This window comes from Chanos chanos, chromosome 15 (genome assembly GCF_902362185.1).
Source record: "Chanos chanos chromosome 15, fChaCha1.1, whole genome shotgun sequence".
In the NCBI taxonomy this organism is placed as follows: domain Eukaryota; kingdom Metazoa; phylum Chordata; class Actinopteri; order Gonorynchiformes; family Chanidae; genus Chanos; species Chanos chanos.
Genome location: NC_044509.1, coordinates 13,232,366 through 13,251,458, shown reverse-complemented (window position 1 = coordinate 13,251,458; position 19,093 = coordinate 13,232,366). Strand labels below are relative to the sequence as shown.

Below are 19,093 nucleotides of genomic sequence, written 5' to 3'. Positions count from 1 at the left end.
TGTGTATTGTGGCAGAGTGGGACTGTATTTAACTGAAATATGTGATAATATATGAACTATAATAATATGGCTTGTGATGTTAAGCAGTGTCCGACAGTGAATAACCAGTATTATATGGGATTGAATGCAATATTTCAATACAAAACAAAGCTAATTTGTATGGTCTCAGCCAGCACACTGTGACATGAAGTGGTTTAGTATTGGGGAAAACCCTGTGTTATCTTAGATGGTGATAGGTTGAAGCGTTGGCTGGCCACCAGTTTCATATTGGTCTCTAAGTGTCTCCCATGGGCCCCTGGTTCTAATTAAATGAGATATGGCCTGGAGTAAAGTTGACAGTTTATTTTTTTTCCAGAGGACAAGCTTATTATTCCGGCGGGCTGTCGGGATGCTGGAGAGGGTCGAGATGAGTCAGGGTCAATCAGAGTAGTCACAACAGCGGGGGTTGGGGGGTGGGAGAGAGGATGTGTTTGGGAGGGGGGGCTCTCCTGACCCCTGCTACACCATTAATCAGAGGTTAGTGGAGGTCCATCTACAGTTGATTGGGCTTCAAGGGGGGGAAGGGGGCGTTGGAGGTCTAAGCTATGGAGAAGTCCGTGACCTGCGGGCTCCTCGTCTAAAGCTTAGCCTGTCAAATGGTTGAACCCGTTTAAGCGCGATTACGCCGATAATGAAACGAGTTCATGCCGCCGGGGAGGCCGCTTCTGGGAGAGAGTGTGATAACATGCCGCGAGCGCATGTATTATACACGCAAACACAGTTACACAAACACAAACACACACGAATACACACACACATACACACGAATACACACACGAATACACACACACACACACACACATGCACACGGCAACACACACCATTTATACACCCACCTCCGCCAGGAGACTCTTACTGTGGTGTTCGTAAAAAGTAAAGGTTTGAAGTTATCTCCGAACGCACAAACAGAAACCATATGAGTGGCGGGGTGCGGAGGTCTGGACCATTAATCCAGAGGAGATGGGCTGAAGAAAAACACACGGGCTGATGGAAAGGAGACCTGGGGGGGTCAAGTAGAGCAGGGTACTACATTACCTTCAAAGTCCCCCCCCCCCCCCCCCCAGCCCCTTTCAATATCTCCACCAGTCAGAAACAGCTCAGCAAAGCTAGACTGGCTAAAGGGAAGGCTTTCAGACATTCCTGGACTTAAATTATGTAACTTTAAGAGGATGAAAAATGGTACAAAAGAGATATATGCAGTAGAAATACACAATAATAGTAGACATTAATATAAATGGATACTGAATGCAACTACATTAACATTAATTTTCTGTAAAACACGGCAGTCTAACATTCAGGCCAAACTACTGCTGTGTATAAAAGCCCTGACTATCTGTCAGACCAATTGTATAGCTTTGGACAACTTTCCTGGATCAAACGCGGATTAGGAACGTCCAGGGGATTATACACAAGCAACCAATCTGTAGAACAAACTGTCCGTCTGAGGAAGCCAAGGACTGAAACGCATAAAAAATAATAACGATTCGTGTCCAGAGAGAAACCGAGTCCAAGTCCAAAGTGGAAATGCCAAAAAGGAAAAGAAAAAAAACAAAACAAAACAAAAAAAACCCCAACCCAGTCAATGGCTAGTCCAAAAACCCAAAACCCACAGGTCTCACGGAATGCCGGTCTGATTCCGCATTTGGTTCTCCTCTTTTATTATGGGATTGGGTTAACATGGTTGAACTGCGCACAGACCTGGTCTGTCGTCCAATACAAGCAGAGAAAATAGAAGGATATACCTTACGAAAAGCCCACTGTGACATGCCTGGATATTTATAGTCTCTGTGGAACTGCGCTAAGCGCAGGGAGATAATGCGGCTACGGTATTAAAAACACACGTGTTTTACATCCTGCTCATTTGCGTCACAGGACAGAATAAAAAAAAAAATGAATGACACCGTTCATGACAGGAAAAGGGCGGCGTCATGTGACCTGCAAACAGGTGTGGTGATAGGAGAAACAGTCAACGACCTAACGCGGCTAATGTCTTTCGCAGATGTAGAAGTTCTCACCGAAAACACAGAACGCGAAGCGTCCAATGATTACACGCATTGTTTGAACCTTTAATATCTTGAGCAAATGCTAAATCTGTATTGGTACTTTTCTCATCATAAATATGCCTTTTAATGTGGAAATCTTCATATAAAGACACGGTGAACCATAAAAGTAGTGCTGTACACACTGTTTAACGACGTAACTTCTTTAGTAAATGATGTACTTGCGATATAGTACTGTCCATATAAAGCGACTCTGTAAGAACAAAATGCCACGGTGAAAACAAAACTGCTCCAGGTACATCACCGCAAATGCTTTCAGAGTACATAATGGACAGAAATTCATTTTTTCTCCTCCATTACCGCAATCCACGGCAGAATTAAGAACGCGTAACAAAGGAGAAGATGGAGTGCGTGCCGTCACACGGATCCTTAGCAACAGCTCAAACTAACTGCACACTGGTCCGTGCAGACCTGCCTCTATCAGAGTGCTATTGATCGCAACCTGCGAACTACACATGTAGCATTGACAGGGCGAATGCATCTGGGAGGCTGAGGAGGTGGAAGAGGAGGAGGAGGAGGGAGGAGGAGGTGGAGGGGATGGTTAAGGAAAGAGAGAGGAAAGGAGAGATGCCTCAGGGTGTGCGTGTGTGTGTGTGTGTGTGGTAAAGGACAGTACCTGAGGATCAGAAATGAAAGAGAGAAAGCCCTATACACGCAGTTCAGTATATGTCTGTCTGTTTCATACTACCCAGACCCACCGCTCCAATGTAAACACTCACACACTCTCAGCTAGTGCGCGCGTGCACACACACACACTTAACTCTGTGTTTCTGTAGCACGTCTTTTGCGATGCAAGGCTTGTGTGGGCTGGTGCATCTCTTAGGAGTTTACCGAGAGCGTCTAAGGAAGGGAGAAAACTACACTAAAAGGGTCAGGACTCATCTTAATGAGTCCTGTCTGACCAGGTCACACACTCCAAAGGAATCAGTCTCCATACTAGACAATAGTAATCAGTGTTCCACTGTGAAGAAATCAGCATGCGCATGTTACTGTTACTACAGTACAGTATTCCACATACAGTTCACCGCCAGAGAATAACAAATCAAGAGGCCCCCACACCAACTGTAACTTCATATAGTGTTACTGTTTCATGACATATCTAACTCTTCTTATCAAAGTGGTAGTCACCTGAGACTGGCTGCTGAGTTGCTCTTTTCATAGACTGTACCATTGATTGCCATTTTCAGTTGATAATTTTAATATTTCTCACAAGAGGTGACTTAGTGACCCTCTTAATATAGGTTATCCCCTAAAGAGGAGGCTGACCCATAGCAGGGAGTACTGTAAAGGCCAAGACTTCTATGACCTCACATAAAGGGAGGTGTTCTGTGCCTCTGTAGAAATTAGGAGAGAGGGAGAGAGAGAGATAGAGAAGGGGAGAGTGAGAGAGAGAGAGAGAGACAGAGAGAGAGAGAGAGAGAGAGAGAGAAAAATGACATGACTGGGAGAGAGCAGGTGCAGTCGCTCAACTCAAAGTCAGCTGTTTAAGCCCAGAGTGGATGGAATCTGTCATTAACCCACAACCTCTCTTTAAGGCCACTTCCACAGGGGCTCTAACAGGCAGGAGTCAGTCCAGAGCGTCTCCCTCTGCGTTCAGGGACAGGGCTTATGGTCGGAACAGCGTGTGGGGAGACAGGCTACAGGCTGCTGTTAAAGCTAACTGACGATGCTTAGCCACAGAGAGTATTACTGTCGACAGCCACTTCATCTGAAACTCACAGCCTCTCAGCAGGTCCGCATTCAAGATGGGGAAACGCATTAAAAGAGTGATAAAAGGAGAATAACGGATTATAAACACCGTTAATAATCTCAAACTCAAAGTATACCAGAAAAATAAAAAAACCAAAGGATGTGCATGTACGTGTAAAAATGCTATATGTGTGTTTATTCTCTAAAGAAACAATATTAAGTTCAAGTGAGAGAGCAAGCTGTCTTACATGACACTAACGCGTTGTGTTGTAAATAGCTACAGAAACAGAACAGATCCTGTTTTTTTTTTATGCCTCATGAAAGAGAACTGCTGTCAGCCTGCCCCTTTGTGTTAGAATCAAATTTTATCTGCCGCATTCTGCAAGGTAGTCACCAGGGGGTGCCAAAATACCACTTAAATCACGAGCAAGAGTCATCTCCTTAAGATCCCAATAAATTCACTATTCTAATTTAGGTCAGATGGACTTCATAGTTCACAATACCAAACATCTGGTTTGAACTCTTTTTTTTTTTCTCCTTCTTCAGAAGAATCTCACAAGGACATTCTGATTCGAACATGTGAGTGTGTGTGTGTACTTAACAGCACTATTCTAAATCTGTTTAGATGGCTGTAGATTTCGTATGATTTATGAGGAAATTTGAGGTTATGAATTTGGAAACACGCCTTTCTCTACAGACTCTGGCCATGAAGAGAAGAGAAACCATAGAACAGTGTCTTAGTCAGCTGCTGAGAAAAAGAGAGAGAGAAAGAGAGAGAGAGAGAGAAAGAGAGAGAGAGAAGAAAAACGAATGTCAGAAACTCAATTATTACTGTTACCGGCCAGCAAGAAAAACAAACTGAAATAAAAGAGAATCAATATAGCGTGGGCCAGGCACTCTCTGCTAGAGGGATGTTTTTCAGTCCACACTGAGGAGGAAAAGATTTATAACTTCCTCCCCCAGGCAACCCAAACCATCTTTATCAAAGCAACTCAATTCTGGAGATGGTGGAAATCTAAAGGACGGATTAAAAGACCACAGAATGCACCAGAAACGTTTCAGTCTCCCTATTTATTTTATACGCCTATATCCTTCCATATAAAAAAAAAAATAAAACAACTACAACTATCATGTGTTGTGGGAAATGCAAAACCAACGTTAACTTAAGCATACAAGTCGTAAAAGGTGTTTTTAACGGCCAGAGACGCGAACAGCAGCTAGGTGCAATTTCTGTCGATCACCATGGTGAACCACTAGAGCAGGGTGGTGTTAGTTAGTCTGCCAGCAGTACCACAGCGAGCCGAAAATACAGCAAGGGACCTGAGGCCGGGCCTAGTGCTTCCCCTCTCTCCACAGTCAGAGAGCTGGGTGTTTTTTTATCCAGCAGACACGGATACCTGCTTCCATTATTACCGCTGCCAGCTCAAACAGGGCAAGTCTGCCACCTATTCAACCCCCACCTCCCCCCCCCACGGCATCTCGGGCCCACAGGGCCGTCTGAAGAGAGAGCGGGTCTGTCGAACCCCCAGGGTGGCAGGAGTCAAACTTCCATCTGTCAGCTCTGTGCCATAGCAGATGTATGGAGGAAAATGGAAACTGCCCTTAGTCATGGGTCTGCTCGTTTAGACATGATACATTTGGGCCTGACGGTGATCAGTACATTTAAAATATCCTCCCCTCCCCCCCAAAAAAACCCCGAAATGACATTCCTACAGGCAGTTAAGCCTTCGGTAGATGCGGGAAATGTACAGTCCTCGGCGTGGAGCGAGAACTGGTCATGAAATAACACCCCTCTTCAATATGGTCTTACAATAAAAACTCTTTGCCCTGCTTTCTATCTCTCTATCTATAGCTCCTCTGTTCTTTCCCTTGGTACTCCCTCTAACACTGCCCAACCACATCTCCACCCCTCACACTACCCTTTCTCTCTACGCAACGACACCCTCTTCTACCAATCTTTCCTTTTATATCCAACTCCTCCACCTCTCCCTCTCCCTCTCTCTCTCCCTCTCCCTGTCTCTCTCCCTCTCTCTCTCACTCTCCCTCTGTCTTGTAGATCCCCTGTAGTGCCGGTGTTACTCTACAGTACGATGGCAAAGTCACATGATCAATACCGTATCTTTAGCGGTGTGTGTCTGAGAGGCACAGCAAAGCCCCCTGCTGTACTTCAGGTTAGTGCTTAAAGGATTCAGCTGAAGGCTACACAACATCCACCTCTCTTACGGCCTCCAGGGCCACTGGCTAAAGGTGCAACAGCAGCCTGCTTCACAATACACACACATACACACAGAGCACTTAGAAAGAAGAAAGAAAAAAACGGGGGGGGGGGGGGGGGGGGGGGGGGGGGGGGGGGGGGGGGGGTGGGGGGGGGGGGGGCGCTGAAGGAACACTGTGGCGTCAGTCCATTTCAGTCCAACAGCTCTGTGCTGTAGAGTGAGGAGTTTGGGGAGGGGTGGGTAGAAAAAAAAAATAACACCACGAGAGATCTGTACATTATGTAACATAAATGCAATATGTGATAAATAATAACTAGACCATGAATTATGCAACCATTTCAATGCCTGGAAGCAGGGTGTACCTACAGATGTTAAAAAAAGAAAGAAAGAAAGAAAGAAAGAAAGAAAGAAAGAAAGAAAGAAAGAAAGAAAGAAAGAAAGAAAGAAAGAAAGAAAGAAAGAAAGAAAGGTGGGGGGAAAAACTCTCAAACAATGTGTCTGTAGGTCTGCACAAAGGAAAAGCCAAATTTTATTTAATCCTCAGTGTCAGCTCCCTAAGTCATACCCTAGTGTTCTCACGTGTTTCAAGGAACTCCAAGAACAACTTGCTATTAAAGCGCATCCCACTGCAAATCTTATGAGGACTTCCTCACTTTCAGTCTACAACACACTCCTCTGCGAAGCCACTTCTAATCTGAGCGTAAAAATATTATTTAAGTGTTTGGAATGGCTTTTGAGGAGCACTCAGAGAGGGAGAGAGAGAGAGAGAGAGAGAGAGAAAGAGCAAGAGACAGAGAGAGAGAGAGAGAGAGAGAGAGAGAGAGAGAGAAAAGCTCATTGTGCAGTATTCTGCAGAGTCTACATAAATACCACACCACAAACAATGCACGCCCTGTTCTTGGTCTTCAGCTTCCATACAAAGCCACACTCAGTTTAGCAGCTCTGTCAGTCCACATAGAGCTCCAGGGCTTATCAAACATTACTGGACTTAAGTACAGTCAGTCAGTCAGTCAAACAGCACATGAGGACGTGAGGACGAAGGCCTTAGAACCTCCTCTCGCGTGCTCACACATCCTCAAAAGACACTGGCCAAGGGATTAAAAAAAAAAAAAAGAAAAGAAAAGAAAAGAACAAGACAAAGACGCAGCTTTGATCCTTGGAATCCTATAAGATAAGGCCACTGCTATGTACATAAGAAACGCAATGCCAAAGAAAGGATTGGAAAAAAAAAAAAAAGGGACAGATTACTCATCGGTTCACCTACTGCGACAATCGCTTCTTCCCGTGCATCGGCCTGGCTATCTGAAGCATTCAGATCTGGGGGGACATAATGAGACGTACTGAACATTTCATTGCCTGTTCTCTGATGATAAGCAGGCCCGGTGAGGTCTGTTAAACGCTGGACAGCCTTAACCCCAAGGGTAAAATTAAAAAAAAAAAAAAAAAAAAACGCATCTGGTTTCTTCTCCTCCCCTACAGGTGACTATCTTGAGAAAACCGCCTGTTTTTTCTTAAGCTTTGGGAGTTTTCAGATGCAAAGACTGAGACCTGAGGGGGTGTGTAAAACTGGAGAGAGGGAGAGGGAGAGGGAGAGAGAGAGAGAGAGAGAGAGAGACAGAAAGGGAAAGGGAAAGAGAGAGAGAGGTTCTAAGGCAGTAGACAACAGTGTGGAGTACACAGCACCTGACAGCGCTTGGCAAATCCTGCCCGAGGAGATTAGGCTTAATCTGCCAACAATGGACCATAACAAAAACAGCAGTGCCGAATCAGTGCGTTCCTGACCTCCTTCTGCAAGACGGTGAGGGGCCGTGACAGCGTGACAAAGGGACGCAACAAAACACGCATTTATTCCATTAAAGACAAAGCACTCAACCTTGAGTCCTCACACTGACAACCAAAACACAACTAAACACACACATACACAAAAAACATATTTACAGTATACAACTTCATTAAAAAAAAACCCTTCTCAGTATTTTCTTGAGAGATGTGCTACATAGGCAGCTCTGGTCTGGTGTGATGAGTGGGGATTACATTACAGCTAATTAGCCATGAGCTGACACAAAACAGTGGTACTGGAGTCATGAGTGGTCTTATCAGTAAAACCATAAGTCATATTAACAGACGTTCTTCTCCCAACTGTTCCAGTCAATTTAGCATCTCTAGAGCTATTCAATTACTATCAGGGTAGACATTAGAGACAAATCATTTGAAATCTAGATATCGTAATAAGAAAAAAAAAGAGGGAGAAATAGACACTATCAAAGAAAATGAGTTTACTCGGAAAAAAGAGGAACATTTTTGAGAGTCTTTGTTTTTTTCCTCTGGCCTGAATGTTGATGGCTGTGAATATAATGTGTGGAGAGAGAGAGAGAGAGAGAGAGAGAGCTGAAAATGCCTTCCCAGATATTCCTCCACAATGCACAAGAGAGCTTCTAGAAGAATCTATGGAGCCAGTGGCTGCAGGATTTATGTTAACCAGTTTCCTGCCTGAATCCTCTGTGTGTGTGTGTGTGTGTGTGTGTGTGTTTTACAGACTTCATCCTGTCAAGGCCAGCCCAACCTTCCTCTATGAGAGCCTGTGTTGTGTTTCTGGCAGAGCTGGGCCTTGGCACGTTCAAGCCTGTTGAGGCTACCGGCTGGATGTGGTCTGGACCGGTCTGGATGTGGTCCGGACCGGTCTGGCACGCAAGATCAGGCGAGGAGAGAGACACAAAGAGAGACCTTCAAAAATAACACTGAATGAAGCCGTAACATCACTGTCACTACACTGTCTGATATAACCAGATGGATGTGTGATAAAAAACTGGGATGTGGTTTGGAAACACAATTCTGAGCAAATCATAATTTCATCAGGTGAAACACAGCTTCACACTGATTCCAAAAAGGCTTTCGATTCCATTATCAGAGGCTGCTTACCATCAATGTCAAACCTGTGTCCATGCCAAGTGACATACTTCATCTCGGTGGTTCACATTCTGTTTTCCACAATTTGGATGGGATAAAAGAAGCTTTGTGCATGAACACAAAATATGGGTTTGTGTGAATGAGAAGAAAGCAAAATGATCTAATGAGTGGTCTTTTATTCCTTTTTTTTAATGAAATTTAGACGGGTTCTTGTTTGATTAAAAACCAAAGGAAGCTTCCAACCCAAACTGGCTATTCTCAGATATTAAGCATGATTAATGTCCTGATACACACTGCTAAACCAATTTGGGAGAGGTTTCGTGAACGCAAAAATCAAGTCAAATAACTTCCATTAGTCCTCCAATCACCATATTTCAGCATTACCTAATGTTTATAGAAGGTTCTGGAGCATAGAGTGAACAAAAGACTTCCAACTCCATAATCTCCAAAAGTCATAACAGTATTCCATAAATGACTGAAGCTGCTCTGAGGCCAAAGACAACCCACTCTAAACTAGTCAATAAATCTCCCTTAAAGATTCAATGTGTTCTCAGTCCACAAGATGACCCAGCCTTGACTGGTTAACTCATATGCTCTAAACATCTCAAGGCGTTCTGAGCCTAAAACACAGCCAACTTCCAAACTAGCTAACATATATCCACATACTGTTCAAACCTCTCCGTATTGTTTTGTCAACGCCCTGTGCATGCATGACATTTTAAAGCTTAACCATAAGCGTGATTTGGTTTCAAAGAGCCCGTGCTGACAACTTCAGAGAGTTCCTCCGCCATGACGTCTGACACACAGACTCCATTTGACCTTTCCATTCTTCCCCACACACTGCTGGGACATTACCCTATAGTACTGCATTGATTTATTTTACAGAATGTTAAGCTTGGACAAAGATAAATTATAGAGTAAAAAGAGGGATGTAATATCAGAAAACAATGTGGGTCTTTTCGTGTGTGTGTGTGTGTGTGTGTGTGTGCGTGTGTGTGTGTGTGCATGTGTGTGTTGGTTCTTTCAGTGAGTCGTCCCCCTCATGCAGCTATAGTGTGTCAAACTGCTACATGTTTAATAGAGTGTGTCAAAGGGTCACTCAGTAAAGGAGCCTTCCAGTCTTGCTTTCTCTCCATAACACGTCAACAGAGCGGAACAGGACACAGCCCAGCTGGGTTAGATCGGGCGGGGGGAAAAAAAAAAAGAGAAGCAAAATATACCCCTTCCTTCAGCTCCATGCCTCACCCTAAGTGAGGAGAAACGTTAAGACTTGTTCACTGGCCGTAACACTTTATCCACAAGCTTGTTGCGTAATTAAATATCCCCCACAACACCCCCCCCCCCCCCCAAAAAAGATTAAAAAAAAATGTTAGCATCTAGTCTTTTCTGTAGCGTAAACAAGCAAGCAGGAACAGTTGGCTTTGAGTCAAGTGTGATAAGGAAACTTAAAACAGACAGGAGATGAGACTTTCCAATGAATCTGGTTGCTCCCGGTGGTGAGAGTTCTCATTATACAGTGAGGCAGAAAACAGCGAAGTGAGTTCAGTCAGAGTAAAAGCGGATCAAAGGCAGGAGGCCAGGAATAGTGAGGTCAACCCACTTTTCACTCGCCGCTGTTCACCACACTCTCTTAAACACTTCACACTTTTCTTCACCCTTACTCCCTCAGCCCCGAGTACACACACACACACACACACGCACACATTCATACAGACGATACACATGCACACAGAAACATATACACAGGCACTACTGTACATATACACACACACGTACACGCACACATGCTCACCCGCACACATGCCCGCACACGCATGCTTGTATGCACACAAACATGTACACGCACATGTCCGCACAAACACACACACACACATGCACATATGCATACACACAGACACACATGAACACACACACACACACACACCCATCACACAAGGGCAAGGGGGGGGGGGGGCGCAGGGCACCGTGCACTCCTGGCTAAAACAGGAAGAGTCATTAGCAACCCACAGACACACACACACACACACACAGAGCAATGCACACTCAATCATACCCACAAGCTTACAAAATCATTCCACTTCTACAGTGACTGCAGAATTAACATCCCATACTGTGTTCTGTTAACCAATCCACTACTGATTTGTGTTAATCAGTCCAATACTGATTTATGTTAACCAGTCCGCTACTGACTTATATTAAGCAGTCAAATACTGATTTATATTAACCAGTGCAATACTGATTTATGTTAACCAGTCCAATACTGATTTATGTTAACCTGTCCAATACTGATTTATGTTAACCAGTCCACTACTGATTTATGTTAACCAGTCCAATACTGATTTATGTTAACCAGTCCAATACTGATTTGTGTTAATCAGTCCAATACTGATTTATGTTAATCAGTCCAATACTGACTTATATTAAGCAGTCAAATACTGATTTATGTTAACCAGTGCAATACTGATTTATGTTAACCAGTCCAATACTGATTTATGTTAACCAGTCCACTACTGACTCATATTAAGCAGTCAAATACTGATTTATGTTAACCAGTGCAACACTGATTTATGTTAACCAGTCCGATACTGATTTATATTAACCAGTCCAACACTGATTTATGTTAACCAGTGCAACACTGATTTATGTTAACCAGTCCGATACTGATTTATATTAATCAGTCCAACACTGATTTATGTTAACCAGTCCCATGGTTCAGAGGTGCAAGAAGACGGTGTGTGTGTGTGTGTGTGTGTGCTGGGTGGGGGGGGGGGGGGGGGGGGGGGGGGGGGGGGGGGGGGGGGGGGGGGGGGGGGTCATGGTAATTATGATCCTGATTAAAGCTTATTACTCTGGCTGGAAAACTGGCGTTTCTGAGGGAGCACACCCCAGCATGGCTACAGCCCAGGTGGTCCATTACAGGGTCAGTCTGCAGTCCAGACGTGCAAGGGATTTCACACATTAACTGCTAATGGCATGGTAACGACAACAGGGATTTTTCCCTCTCTTTCTCTCTCTCTCTCTCTCTCTCTCTTTTTTTTTTTTTGTCAAGTCAGAGTGATTTTCCCTCCGCTTAGACCTCTGCATGACGAGAATGTCTGGCAGGTTAAAAACAAATTATATCCACTTATGTCTTTTGAGACACTACCTACATCATGTATGTGTGTGTGAGAGTGTGTATATTAGAAGAATCATGAGAAAGAGAGAGAGAGGTGCTGTGCTATTAGAATGGATGAGAGAGAGAGAGAGAGAGAGAGAGAGAGAGAGAGCGAGAGAGAGAGAGGTGTTGTGTTATTAGAGGGTGAGAGAAAGACAGAGAGAGAGAGAGAGAGTGAGAGCAAGCAGTGGTTGAAAGCTCTGATTATGGGCTCTTTAACTTGGCTAGCAGCGTGGATGTGATTGACAGGCAGCATGGTGCTCTGGCTTATGCGTTAGGAGGCTCGCTTTAAGTGCACGCTCTTAATTTCAGCAAATTGACTGTCTGGCCCTCGCCGGAGTGACAGCTCTGGAGGGCCTCGTGTTAGAAAAGGCCTGTCGGCTCGCCCCTGGACAAAACGGGTGCCTAACGAGCTCATCCGAAAGGATCGGGCCGCTTATGCTGACAGCAAACCCCCCCCCCCCCCCCCCCCCCCCCTCACACTGCTAATGTAAAGCTAATATCATACTAATGACTCTTATTAAGATTCAAGTTCTCAAGTTCAACTCCTAGCCAATATCCTCCATCGCTTACAAAAAAACTACACTTCAAAAAAGGTTAGGAAGAGAAAAAGGGCAAGAAGAGGGATATGAGTTAAAAGATCAGTTTGATTAAACGACGTGGCCCAGACTTGTCAAATGTCAAAGGGCTTTCTGAGGAGGGAGTAGCTCTACCACCAGCCCCTCCTCCCATAAAACAAAAAATATAAAAAAAAATCCTGGAAGCAGGCATTACATCAGTGCTAGCAAGTGAGCGCTAAAGTCAATGATAGAGCAATACAGCAGTCATTCCATCAGATAGCACACACACGCACACGCGCACACACACACACACAAGCACACACACTCAACAGCATTGATCGGTCAGCATTACAAAGCATTACACAGCACCACAACTGAGTAACAGACAAAATGACAGCTGTGGTGGAAAGTATTCAAAGCCTAGGTGACAATCAGGGGTAAATTCAACTGAGCAAAAAAAAACCAAGAACTAAAGAACTGAAGAACTAAGTTTCATTTTATTACATTTTTAAAAATTCAATTCAAATGGCACACATACACATCTCCACAGTGACAGTAAGGCTGCATTAGAAGAGAGGAACACAAAGAGGAAGGAAGAGAGGTGAAAGGTCTTAATTTAAGCAGGGGTGCTTCCAATGAGGAAATCGTCCTCAAACACTGACACCTACTCCTACCACTCTAAAACATTACAAATATGTCATATACACTGACATACGTAACATATAACAAATATGTAATGCACAATAACTTACTGTGAACCACATATAGATGTAGCCTTTCTCTGTGTGTGTGTGTGTGTGTGTGTGTGTGTGTGTGTGTGTGTGTGTGTGTGTGTGTGTGTGTTTGAGAGAGAGAGAGAGAGAGAGAGAGAGAGAGAGAGAGAGAGTGTGTGCGTGTGTTTAAGAGCGAGAGAGAGAGAGAGAGAGAGAGAGAGTGTGTGTGTGTGTGTGTGTTTGTGTGTGTGTGTGTGGTATTTCTCTCAATGTCAACGCTTGACTGCTCCCATAAGTTTGTTTACATTAGGTGGTTGGCCCAGATTCTAAAGCAAAGATTCCACTGGAGAAAAGATCCCATCTGAGAAAAGATTTCATCTGAGAAAAGATTTCATCTGACAAAACCCTTATTAATCTAGAGCTTAAAAGGAGTCTCTTAAGGACAACATGTTTAAGGGGGGAAAAAAAAAACTAGAATACATCTAGGCCGCGAAAAGAAAAAAAAAAGGAAAAAATAGCAGGTTTTTTGTGTCACTGAGCTATGCTGTCCTCAGACGCTCTGTTACAAATTGAGATGGTCGTGGAGCGTCCGACAGGTTTTGGGGGAAGCTATAGCTGGTTGACAGCTCTTTAGAGTACACAGAAGTAAGACCCGTGGATGTGGAGCTGTCAAAACATGATCAGCCTGAGTCAGCCTCGCCCGCCCAGATGGAGAGCAACATAGAGACGCCATCACTCACTCACTCTCTCACAGAGACTGACATCTGCTATATCTCAACCATACCGCCTCTTTGTTCAGCCAGCAGCCTTAGATTTACTGCTAATCTTGAAGTTACTGTCTTTGCATGTGTGTGTGTGTGTGTGTGTGTGCGCGTGCCTGTGTTTGTGTGTGCGTGCGAAAGAGTGCGTGCGTGTGTGTGTGGGTGTGCTTGCACAAAAGAGTGCATGTGTGTGTGTGTGTGTGTGTGTGTGTTTGCACGCGCAAAAGAGTGTGTGTACGTGCATGTGTGTGTGTGTGTGTGTGCTCGCGTGTTTGCGCGTCTACAGTATTTGAGAAAGGATTGTTAAATTGTTAGGATTGTTAGCGTGGATTTCAGCCAGCGTACACAGGTAATGTGTAAAGCTCTCTCACTGTGTTTGAGTGACAGCGGACACAGTCACACCGACCCTTGCAATTCTGCCAGGCAGACGGGTGTAGTGATCAGGCTGAAAAGTGGAGACCTGCCGACTGGAACAACACAGCCCCTCTGTCCCTTTCAGCGGAGTCACGCCGCGTACACATCTCCACGGTAACAGAGAAACACAGCTCCCAGCGGCAGGGCCAGCGTACACCTAAGGTTTGTGTGGCTGGGCCAGATGGGCCTCGCAGCGGGCCGTTGTTCGAGGCACCGCTCACCCACACGGAACAACAAAAGCCGCCCCTCGTCGCGGGTCCTGATGCTTGCTCGCCATTTAGATGACGCACAGACGCTAGCGCACAGGGCCGGGAACCGCCGTCCGCGGCCCTCGCGCGCGGCGAGAGCGCAAGACCGAGAGTCGGGAGGCTCTATCAAATGTCAGCAGAAGGAAAAAAAAAACAAACCAAAACAAAAAAAAACAGACGATCTCCAAAAATGAAATAAGCTTTTGGAAAATGTTTCTCTTTTTTTTTTTTTTTTGATTAAAAGAACAGGCCCTAGCAAAGCTCAGTTCTTTTAGATATTCTAATACATACATTCTCAGAGGCTAAGCTATGATCCTCTGAGACCGGTAGAAATTGCTAGATTTGTTTTACAGTCAGATGTTGGTTATCTTACACTTATAAACCCAAGCGGCTTTACACGGAGAGAAAACACGTAGCTCTACACGGCAATCCAACGCTGGCTCTAATAAGGCAGATACTGTAATTGTTCACCCTAGTGCTTCAGGGAAATAAAGAGAAATGTCTGGACGAGGAGAAAATTGCTGTAGTTCGGTCTTAAAGCTCACTGATAAGATATAGCCTGGAGCCATATTCACTCAGACAACATTTAAGTTAAAAAAAAAAAAAAAAAACCAATCCAAATTAGCCGTGACGCACATCCTATGTCCTTAAGCAACGCTGAAATTAACCATGAAGCCAATCCTTCCTCATTATCAAGTAGAGTAGACAAAAGGCAGACAGTCAAATGCGATGCAATGAAAAATAAAATACTTGACAAACTGCAGGGGCAATAATTTGCAGTGATGATGAACTACTAGTGAAAAAAAAAAAACAAAAACATGAGAAATAGCTTCAGCGAAATGTTCTGTACGCTCTAGCTACCACAGCGCCGGAAGGACTCGAAGCTCTGAGGGTGAAGGCCTTGTGACAGTGTAGAGAGAAGTGATATGTTAGAAGCATCTCAGATTCTACGGGCGTGCTGTTTTTTCTCCCGCTGCAGTCCGCAGTATCTTCAGTTACATTACGTTGGATCAATGCCAGAGATATAGAGAGAATGTTTTCTGCAAACCTGTGGGTTCCGCGAAGAGGTCGGCACACGTTTTCATTCCCCCCCTCCCCTCAACAAAATCTTTTTCTCACCCTCTCACTCTCACACACACACACACACACACACACACACACACACATACACGTTCCCTCTTCACATTTTGAAGAGGTCATTCTACCTCGATAAAGGGCCAATTCCTTCAGACAAGGACCAAACTAATGGAGAATTAAACCGCGGATGAACCACGCGGAGGAAAGCCGACCTTCTGGTGGGCAGAGAACAAAGTGACTTTTTTTATTCTTTGAGAGCTGATTCATGATAACTTTGCTTTTTTATTTTTTTATTTTTTTTTTCCCCCATTTCTACTCTTACCAAGGACACCGAAGTTATAACGCTATGCAATTCACAGACTGAAAAAACTGAAATAGACATGAAAGATATGACAGCTCGTGGTTTGACAATGGCATTTCAAGAACAAAAACAAACGGTATTTCAGCCTGCCTGCCAAAGTATGATTAGATACCATTTAATATTAGCCCCCCCCCCCCCCCCCCCCCCATTTCAACATGTAGCAATACAAGGCAAATGTCATCATCTCATAAGCGTTTTTTAAGTTTTTTGACCACGTGTATAAACAAAGCTGTCAAGTTCTTTCTGGTCAGCACGGGTCATTCGAACATAACTGAAGTGATGGTTTAGTACTGTACATATTTTTCATTCTTCAGTGTGAACCGTAACCGTAGTTGAGTGAACCCTCCACTCTAAGCTCTCTGCTGGGCTCCGTGTAAAAATGACACTTGTTTTTTCTAAAATGGACAGCCTGAGAACAGGCTCTACTGTAGACAGCCACTCAGGACAATGGAAAGGACCTGCCAAGGGTCCTTAAAGCCCAAACCATAAACACCACTTTGTGTATCACTTGTCATCGAGGTTACTGTCAGCTCTCCTCTGACTACCACTCAGCACGGAGAGAATAGGATCCATCTGCTGGGCTTACTTTCTCTGTGCCACAAACACACGTACATTTACACACACTTGCACACACACACACAAAGACAAACACACACACACACACACACCCCTCAAGTCACCTCCAACATGACGCAATTACCAGTGCCAGACCAGCTTGAGATTAGAAGATGGAACCATCTGCCCATCACACAAGGGCAAAAGCAGGGGCACAGGGCACAGTGTGCTCCCAGCTAAAACAGGAAGAGTCATTAGCAACCCATGGACACACACACACACACATGCATACACACACACAAACACACACACAGATACATATACACACACAGAGATTACTACAAGAATAAAGAGATGTTTCATATTTTGTCTATAATCTGATGTTACTATGACTAAGAACACAGTGAGCGAACCTGATTCTTTGAGGCCCAATGCAAAGAATCATATATGGTGTAATATGATATGGCATTGGTCTGGTACATATAATTTATTGTTAGACAAAAGCTTAGTATTTATGAACAAGTACTTTCCTCAGAGTTGGTTTGGCAAAGATGGATTGTTCTTTAATCAAGCTAAAATAGTACACACACACACACACACACACACAAACGATGAACTCTCTCAAGCTTGGGCGACCCTCACGCTGAGCTGTGACAGCTACAAATGATGACCCCTCTTTCTCTCTCTCTGTGTGTGTGTGTGTGTCTGTGTGTGTGTGTGTGTGTGTGTGTATGTGAGTGTGTATGCGTGAGTGGTAGCTGATAGTCACTGTAGCAGTAGCAGTGACACCTCTGTGTCAATGTGCCATAAATACTCATTAGTAACAGCAGCGGAATGGTGAGGACACCCCCTCCCCCTCCTCCTCCTCTACACAATACGCTTCAGCACATCAACACCATGACACAGCCACCAATTCAATTAGCACAATAAACATACATACACGTGTACACACACACACACACACACACAGTGTGTGGACCCGTTCCCACCTACTGCTCAGCAACATGAACATCACCACACAATGACTAATTAAATTAGCAGAAGACACAAGAGAGTCTCTGCATATATACATACATATATATATATATATATATATATATATATATATATATATATGTATGTATATGCACACACACACATACACACACACACACACCCCTAAAATGTCCTGGCATCCATCATTATTAATGAAACTATTAATCAGTGGTCTTAGAAGGCTGCTAATCTGAGAGGAGACTGTCAGTACACTCCACAGATGATAAGGCTCTTCGCACATCTTCACAAACCTCCCTCTCCTCTTAAAGACACTTTAATTGCAAAAAGCCGCAGAGGAGCAGCCGTCTCCAAAACCTGATGTTACATTAATTAACTGCGCTGATTAGATCAGCAATGAATCTTACGCAGCCAAAGAGACAATTAATGATCATCCACAATTAACCAATCACGCTGAGCTGGGGTTTAATTGAGCTGGGTTGTTATACTTCTTTTATTGGGCTCCAAAGTGGAAGAGAGATTGATGTGATCTCAAGCCCTTTGTTGACAACTGTGTTACATTTCTTTTAACATACCACCGACTTCTTTTTCTTATTCCCCTGCGGTTTTCACCGCCTCTAAAAAACATTTGCAGTTCATTAATTATTTATCCAAGAAACTGCACAGAGAGTCTGAATGTAACTACACAGATACTAAGCCAATTAAAACAACTCAATTCAAAAATACCCTTTTGTCAACTCCACCAGAACAAAAGACAAAAAAAAAAAAAACTATCCTGGAAACGAAACTATTAGTTCTACTCCTACAAAAAGAAAAGAAAAGAAATGGAAAGAAAAGGAAAGAAAGAAAGGATGAGGCTTGTCTCTGTCTGCAAGTGTTCACCGGAGTGGCTGTGTGAGGCTAATTCAGACCCTGCCGCGAAGCAGAAGGAAGGCCCCATTGACGGGGAACCACTCACCAGCCTCTGTCTCTTCTGTAGATGCTTCTTCTTCTTCTTCTTGCTGTGGGAATGGGCGAGGCGTGGGTTGTTCTCCTGGTCCGAGTGCTGGTGGTTGTGGTTGTGGTTTAGCCGCTCCTTGCGCGGCTCCAGGCTGAAGCCGTTGGGGACTCGACTGGGCCTCTTCTTGTGCTGGGGTCCCGCCTGGCTCTCCCTCCGATCCTGCGGCTTCAGAGCCATGTCCTTCTGCGGTGAGAAAACGAAAGGGAGAGAGAGTGAAAAAAAAAGAAAAGAAAAGCAAAGCATTTCTTATGAGTAAGAAGGAGAAGGAAAAACGCAACATACACAGAAAAGCGTGGAAGGATCTTGGGGAACACGCTTAAAAAAAAAACAATTAGCCTGTTTTATT

The 19,093-nt window shown here is 44.2% G+C and overlaps 1 protein-coding gene across 1 annotated transcript in view; it reads right to left on the bottom strand.

Annotated features, from left to right (window-relative positions):
- auts2a (activator of transcription and developmental regulator AUTS2 a) overlaps window positions 1–19,093 on the bottom strand; it is a 273,349-nt gene that overhangs the window by 204,008 nt on the left and 50,248 nt on the right. Inside the window, exon 2 of the mRNA XM_030792745.1 lies at window positions 18,706–18,930. Within this exon, the coding sequence (XP_030648605.1) occupies window positions 18,706–18,930 (225 nt within the window). The remainder of the gene's footprint in view (window positions 1–18,705; window positions 18,931–19,093) is intronic.